Raw genomic sequence first — 7,723 nt, 5'->3', positions numbered from 1 at the left:
TACTAGGATTAAAAGCTTTATTTTACAAATACATAATCTACAGCTTTGAAATACATAACTAATTTATAAAAATTATAACATTAATCTCATTATATTGCGAATCTAACAAAATAATGTAAAACTCACCTACAAACATACTTCTTAATTCTGACATCAGCTGAAATAACAATTAATTAAAAATAATTCATTACAGTTTGACTAAAAAGAAATAAAAGATGACATTTATCAATTTGGTATTACAAAATGGCTTCATTGACTGATTTTTGACGATAAATGTTAACTTTACAATAACATAGTACAAATTTATTTGTACATGTTACACGTCTTTTTCAAATAAATTATTTTTGCTTTGGTCAAACTTATTTATGAAATTAAAATCTACTAGTGTCCTATGACAACCAATGTGTATTTTAAATCAATAAAGAAGTAAAAACTTTACAAAAAATATTCTAAAAGTAAATAAAATAAGATTAACTCCCACTAATGCTTATTGCCGACACGGTAAAATTATTTAGCACGTAAAAAATTGCACGAGAAGATGAAATATGTAAATAAAACTATTTCGCTTGAATCTCTATTACATACAATTTAATAATCAGACATAAGAATAAAACTTATAAAAAAAGTGCATCATGATTAAGTATACACAAAAAATATTTATATAACCAGATTATAAAAAAAAACATATCTAAATTTTATATTGCATTCCCAAATTGTATTTTTTTTTTTCATTTACAAAAAACGTGCATATGCAACACTTTTGATTTAACAATATTTGTATAAAATAAAGCTAAGTATGATATTTTAAACGAGGTACAATTTGTAGAGTAAATATCGAGGAATGTGATAAGTAAAAAATATCTTAGAAAAAACAATTAAAATGTTTACAGTAAAACAATATTTTGAGTTTGTTCAAATTTTCGTAGACAAGAACTGGACTCAACTCTCCGGGGAGCTGTCAATATAAACGACAGGTCATAAGCCCTGTATATGCCTAGACTTCTGTATTACCTTCTCTAAGTTCTCCTGTTTCAGCTCTTTAACTTCACAAACATAAACAGATGAAAGAATTGAAGGAATATAGATGTTCAAATATGGGCAGAATGGTGAATGTTACACAGTGTGTAAAGTGGCCACTTAAACCAGCCATTGACAGGTCATAAGCCCTGTAGATGCCTAGACTTCTGTATTACCTTCTCTAAAATGTTCTTCATCTTCATTGTAGCAGTAAAAACAGTAAAACCTTCAAAAAAATTTACTGGGTGTAAAACGGATAAGTTATAAGCATTATTGTGAAAAACTAGTGGATTACAAACACTGCTTCATAGAATATTTTTAAAAAACGATTAGTGTTTTGAACTACAGTAAAACCTAGTTTTTACGTTCCACGAATTTACGTTTTCCCGCTTTTTATACTGAAATCTTCAGGACCCATTTTTATTCATAATTCTCATACAAATATTCCCCCCAATTAACGTTTTTTATATTTTTCATCGCCCCGGGTTTACGCTTAAAAATTTTCGGAATTCATTTGATGCGTCAAAAAAGCCAAAATTACGTCGTAATAATGATGCCGCGGCCCGCGCGCCACCGCGTGTTCCACGCGAATGAAGAATAAAAACAGGTGAACAACTAATAAAGGATAAATTATTGTCATAAAAGTGAAACAATTTTTCCGCGATCTATATGACAGTTGTTTTTAGTGATGCCATAGAAAAAAAGTGATACCATATAAATAAAATTTCCCAACATTTAGGGAAAAAAAAATGTATGTTATTTTATGCTAATTCAAAATTCTATTTTCGTTTTTTTTATTTACACATAAAGAAATTTTAACAGGCTGTTTTTAAATCAAATAAAAAATCAGATTACATAGTGAAAAAATTGGTGGAAATTGACAAAAAAAAAAAGTTTTTTTTTTTTCAATTTCCACTTATCATCGTTTTTACAATTTTTCTGGAATTATATTTACACTAGTGTAGCAAATCAATTTTATTTTAATGTAATTCCTATTTTTTCCATACATTTTTCATTTCCTCTCTTTAGCGTTTTCCTCGGTTTAACACTATTTTTTCTTGCTCCCTTGAAAAACGTAAAAAGGAGGTTTTACTGTATTTAATAAACAGAGAGTGTTTTATTACACAATTTGATCAAAATACCTCATAACCAATTGATAAAAATAAATAAACTCTTAAATAACATAATTTTTGCTTGCCAAATTTATGAATAACCTTACGTAAGTGATTAGTAGACGCCTAATGCGATTATTAAAAATAGAAAAGTATGAATGCTACACTAAGTTTAAAAATTTGTGTACGTTAAGATTATTGTGCTATTTGCGTATAAAAGGTGAAATTACAAGCGATATGATTAAAATCATCAATAGTTAACAGTTTAGTGAATTCTATTCACCATATCACATTCTCACAATAATATGTATGTGTAAATACATACTGAATTATAGTGTGTTCGTTTGCAGTTTAAAGACAAAATGTTTTCAACAGCAATCTTGATACAGGTCGCATTGGTAATATGTATGTATAAGATTAAAGATTAGCGTCCAAAAAGACATCCAATTTACAATGCATAATTAATAAAAATAGCGTATGCATACATAACATACAGCTTTCGTAGCAAAACTATCATCTAGTTATTGTATCTCTCATTATAATTCATTGATTGCAATTAATTTAGACAATGATTAATATGTATTAATGATCAATCGAATTGACAAGGTTATAAAATACGTGTTGCACACGTCAAATCAATAAAAAAAGATTTATTAACGTATACCAACAGTGGTAAGGAAATAAATACAAGTCAATGTATTTTGTGATATGATTCAAATTCTATTTTTAAATTGATGAATTTTTAATAATAGACACAGCGTGTTATTTCATAAAACACAATGATTACAAAGAAAGTCAAATATTTTGTCATAAGATTTATAGATGTCGTTGATTATACAAAATAAATATTTAAAAAATTTTGGCAACATTTCAATTATTATTTAAATATAATATGTACTTATTTATGAGGAAGTTCAGTGGTTTTTTTATATTTTTTTATTTGTTAATAAACTACCAAACTTGAAGAAAGTAGAGCCTCGTAGTGTCAAAATACACAAAATTTTGAAAAAAATGGCAACCCGGAAACTGAAAATCTATCACAACACGTAACGTCGTAATTGATTGGTGGATTAATTTTTTCTTACATTTTCGAGAAACTTTGGTAGAGAATTAAATGCTCAAATTTTTGTTGAATGAAAGAAAACCATTTTTATATTCAATTTCCTGTAGCACTGAACTTCCTCATTTATTTTAAAGCCCATGAAGCAAATTTGCCAATAATATGTATACAGTATACTTACATATTTATTTCTTCAATTAAGAAACATTGAAGACACATGAAGCAAATTTTAAAAAAGGAATCAAATAAAATATGATAGCAGGATTTTTTTATCAGAGCTGGATCTACCATAGGTTCAGTTGGCACATAGAACCAGACACTTGGCTACGTCCCTTTTCAGTAAGTGACAGGTAGAGAGATCCTGTTAGATCTGACGCTGAACATAACATTGCCACAATAAGATAGTTACAGATAGGTTGTGTTAAAAAAGCATGTACATTTAGGAAATACAACGGTTTTTATTTTTTTGAACATGCTGACACTTGGCGCAATGGATGTTATGCGTTTTCTATTCAAGTGTAGAGCTAGTAAAGGAGATAGGGGAAGTATCACCGCGGTATATATTGCAGGGGGTACCACTGTGTGGTTTCAGCAGTCAGGTGCATCGCATGCAGCGGTAGTTGGACTCCACCGAGGAACTGGTTCTCCTGTAGAGGGTCGTGGTGCCAAACGGTCGCTTGCAGGTCACGACCTCGTATCACCTCCAGGGGAAGACGATACTCTAACTAAATTTGTCAAAACAAAATGATTCATAAAAATGTTGACGGATAAAAACATTAGAATATTTTAGATAGGCAAAAATTTAATTTATAAAAAACATATTTTGATCTTCAACAGTATTTTCATTCGAAGATTTTAGTAACAATTTTCAATAATTTTAAACAGTATCTTATAAAATTTCTAAAATGTGTTTCAATATTTTATCATATGGAAGTTATAGATATTACGCAAAATTTTAATACATAAATTGGATTTTAACTTGATTCGAGCAAAGTATCAAGAATAATACATACCATTTCCATGAACGATGGGTGGCAATTTTTCTTTAAAACTCTGGTTTTTCGTTTAGTTTCTTTTGAAGGGTCTGGCACCAAATAAACCTAGAATTGTAAAAAATGTTGTTTGTACATGTGCTGTAACGGATAAAAATATGCCACTAGATATTTAAAAAATTGATTGCAGTTACTTGATTTATTTTGACACGTGTCTAAAAGGTTAATTTGATTAACAAGTAACTGATTTAAACTAGCATGTATTTTTAAGAAGTTTAGTGTTACCTTAACATAAGGAGATGGAGGAACTCCTTGTGGAGTCATGGGAAGAGCTTGCGCATGAAGGATAAGCACAGAAAGTACTCCAGCGGAATATTGGATAGATATCTTCAGTGCTCCTACTTCACTGTTACCAATATTCTGCTGCTGTTCATCTAAAAAATATTAATTTAATATTATACAAAACAAAATTACAACTTGGCAAAATTAATAACATCAATTTGATATACTGTAAATAAAAATAAATAAATTAGAGCTTGGTGAGGCCATTTTTTTAATTATATATATCTAAAGTAGTTAATAACATGAATCATTAAAAAAAATAAGTCATAAAATACCATTGAGATTTGTTAATTAATATTCTATTACCTAATTATTTATTCATGTATTATGAAAATCATAGTCTTTTTAACAAAATCAAGGTACAAGAAAACAATTTTAAAAAGTAAGACAAATGACAGTTTTCACATTAATTTATTATGAATTCAGAAGAAAAGGGGAAAAAAATACAAAAAAAGATTTATTTAAAAAAAAAAGTACATAAAAGGGAGAAGACATGGTATAGTTCCAACTCGATCTTCCTCCCCCTTTCTTTGCTTCCATGAACATTTATATTTGTTACTAAAAAAATCACAACCAACAATAATTCATTAGATACAGGTATTAGATGTCTATAAAAGTTAAGCGGGAGATAAATTAAAAATGTCTTTTACAGATCTTATAAAACTCTAGTAATTACAGTGTAATATGTCGATGTCACTAAATCTGTCATTGTAGCAAGTCTGTTCTTTATATAATTATTTTATTATTATAGGTTTGAAAAATTATTACACCCCTGAATAAAGATTCACAATTTTGATTAATGTAATTTGCCATTCATAGCACATTTCTGCCAATGATATTATGTATTTCGATTGAATTTTTTAAAATTATAAAGGATACTTAAGTCTTACACACTTTAAATTTTGAGGAACAATTAATTACCGAAATGAAAAAAATATATTTGAAAAAATTTCAACTCATAGATTATAAATGTTTTGCAAAAAAAATGAACTTAAAAGTAGGTATTTGTGTTTTTAAAAATGTTTTTTTTTGGGGATAACAACAGTAAAACAAGTTTTAAAAATAAAGTAAACAAAATATACAACAAATACATGGCAGATCGACACATCCTACGTACAACTATGTAACTGAAAAATGTAAATTTTACAGGAGAGCGTTTTAAAGATTTTTTAAAAATCAACTCGTGATATTTCGCTGTTCTTACTTAAAAAGCTGTGAAATTTGGCATAACACTCTTAATTGAGTTATTTAATAAGATAAAGAATATTTGTTCTTTCTAAGATCAGTAGTTTTTGTTTTATCACACATACACACTTATACTTAGCTACGTAACCTGTCATCAATACTGTAAGTCTCTGATACAGGCTTATTCAATTGGATTCATTGAAATGTTTCACGAGTGTCTGCCTAGTTACATAGTTTAACTCTGTATTTCATTTGATATCTTCCCCCGAAATGTTCACTTACACAGCTTTTACCAAAAAATCCTAATTAAATACGGTCTTATATTTACAATATTTTTAATTTGTCCAAATGTTTGCAGACAAAAGACTGGATTTCACCCCCTCGGGAGTCATTAATATTAACAAATTACAACAGGGATGGAGAATACCTTAAATAAGGGAATATGGAAGTCTAGGCATTTACAGGGCTTATGACCTGTCATTGGCTGGTTTAATTTTGGTTAATTATTTTGGTCTTATATTTGTTTATGTATCGCTGTCACAACATTAATATTAGATCATTTTAATTATTTTGATAAGTATACCCGTGTTTTAAAATTTTTGACGGAGTCTGTTTGCATTCTCTAGCTGTCCGAGGTAGAACTGAGCGACGGGCAGATCTCCGTCGCCCGCGCCGCTCCGCATTACCCCCCCGTAATAGTCTGTAGCTGGCACTTACTTAGTTATTCTACGGATTTTGTTTTAGATATACGCAGTTAAACATTTAAACATTTAAAAAAAAAAAATTTCCAACTATTTTTTATATTTTTTAAATATTTGATATTAAAGTTTCTAAGGTGTAGATTTCAAAAATGTAACAGTCGTATAACCGCGTATGAGGCAGTTACACAGTTGTACGTAGGATGTGTCGAGATATTCACAGAAATATGGTTGAGAAAAAAAAAGCGTAGAATTTTATTTTAAAAAACATGGTTCAAGGGGTCACAACAGTCACTAAATTGCAGATTGATTTGCATATATGTAGTAAATCAAAACATTACAATATGAAACTCTTAGCTGCTACAATAGCATGAACTTATTAATTATCGCAGCAGTGATTATATGGGTGTTAGTTAAACAATTAATTTGTGCGATATTGTCTATGATAAATTAAATAAACAGCTTACTTTTGTGCTTAACCCTTTGCGGTCCAACATCTTGTTGATCCCTCAACATCGGGTGGAAGAAAGTATACACCAGGTCATGATGAGCAATCTCATCAGCCAGACTAAAGAGGGAGCGAAGGAAGGATTGCACATCACTGAAGCGCCTCTCTGCCGCTTGCTTCGTGTTGGAACGGCCCATTCCAAGACCAACAGGGAGGCTGGAACAAAATTGATACATGGATCGACATTCTTCATCATACCGGTAGCAAAGATACGTGTATTATATTTGGCCAGTGGTGGGTCAGTTAATTAATTAGTTGGTCTATAATGTAGTTATCCAGACATGTGAGGCAACGTTTGCAGGTCACTTCAAAACTGTATATAGTATATTGTCCGTCTGTGTTGTTCTTGTCCCATAGAAGGGAAGTGGTAAATTACAAATCTAAATAGTAGACTAACTCAAGAGAACCATGCGCCGACCATGTTCTAGGACCCGTTTCGTCTGCTCTAAGGTCTGAGAGATTGTTAGGACGATTGGGGTCTTTGTATAGGATTGTTTCTACTGTTGGTATTAGGATAATGGTTTTTGCGAGGAATTCAGTACTATGACGAAAAGTTATTTCGCCTGAGTTCGTTAGGGATCATGTTAGGATCTGTGTTAGTGATCTAGTGTCTTGATAATTTGATGTTCCTCTGTGATTGGGTATAGATGCGTATTGTTTTTCTTCTGTTGCTTGAGTGCATGTTGTATGGGGCAAATTATTCTAATGTTTCCTATATGTATTTGGGTTTTGTGTCGTTTGATTTGTTTGTATTACTACGTTCTTCTTCCTTTCCGAGGCGGGATCTGGAGTGTGTGGCCGGGGTCTCA

General features: G+C 30.3%; 1 protein-coding gene across 2 annotated transcripts in view; it reads right to left on the bottom strand.

Annotated features, from left to right (window-relative positions):
* Nucleotides 1–3,252: 3,252 nt before the first annotated feature.
* The window catches only part of LOC148281647 (phosphatidylinositol 4-phosphate 3-kinase C2 domain-containing subunit alpha-like), a 46,451-nt gene continuing 41,980 nt past the window's right edge, over nt 3,253–7,723 (bottom strand). For both annotated transcript variants that reach the window (XM_088226379.1, XM_088226380.1), the window contains exons 29-32: nt 6,874–7,070; nt 4,467–4,615; nt 4,203–4,289; nt 3,253–3,914 (exon numbers count right to left, since the gene is read on the bottom strand). In XM_088226379.1, the coding sequence (XP_088082505.1) occupies nt 3,738–3,914; nt 4,203–4,289; nt 4,467–4,615; nt 6,874–7,070 (610 nt within the window). In that variant the 3' untranslated portion in view covers nt 3,253–3,737. The remainder of the gene's footprint in view (nt 3,915–4,202; nt 4,290–4,466; nt 4,616–6,873; nt 7,071–7,723) is intronic.

This window comes from Micrasema longulum, unplaced genomic scaffold, assembly GCF_059751315.1.
Source record: "Micrasema longulum isolate JH-2025_06_02 unplaced genomic scaffold, ASM5975131v1 h1tg000428l, whole genome shotgun sequence".
In the NCBI taxonomy this organism is placed as follows: Eukaryota; Metazoa; Arthropoda; class Insecta; order Trichoptera; family Brachycentridae; genus Micrasema; species Micrasema longulum.
This window is presented reverse-complemented; position numbering and strand designations above follow the sequence as displayed.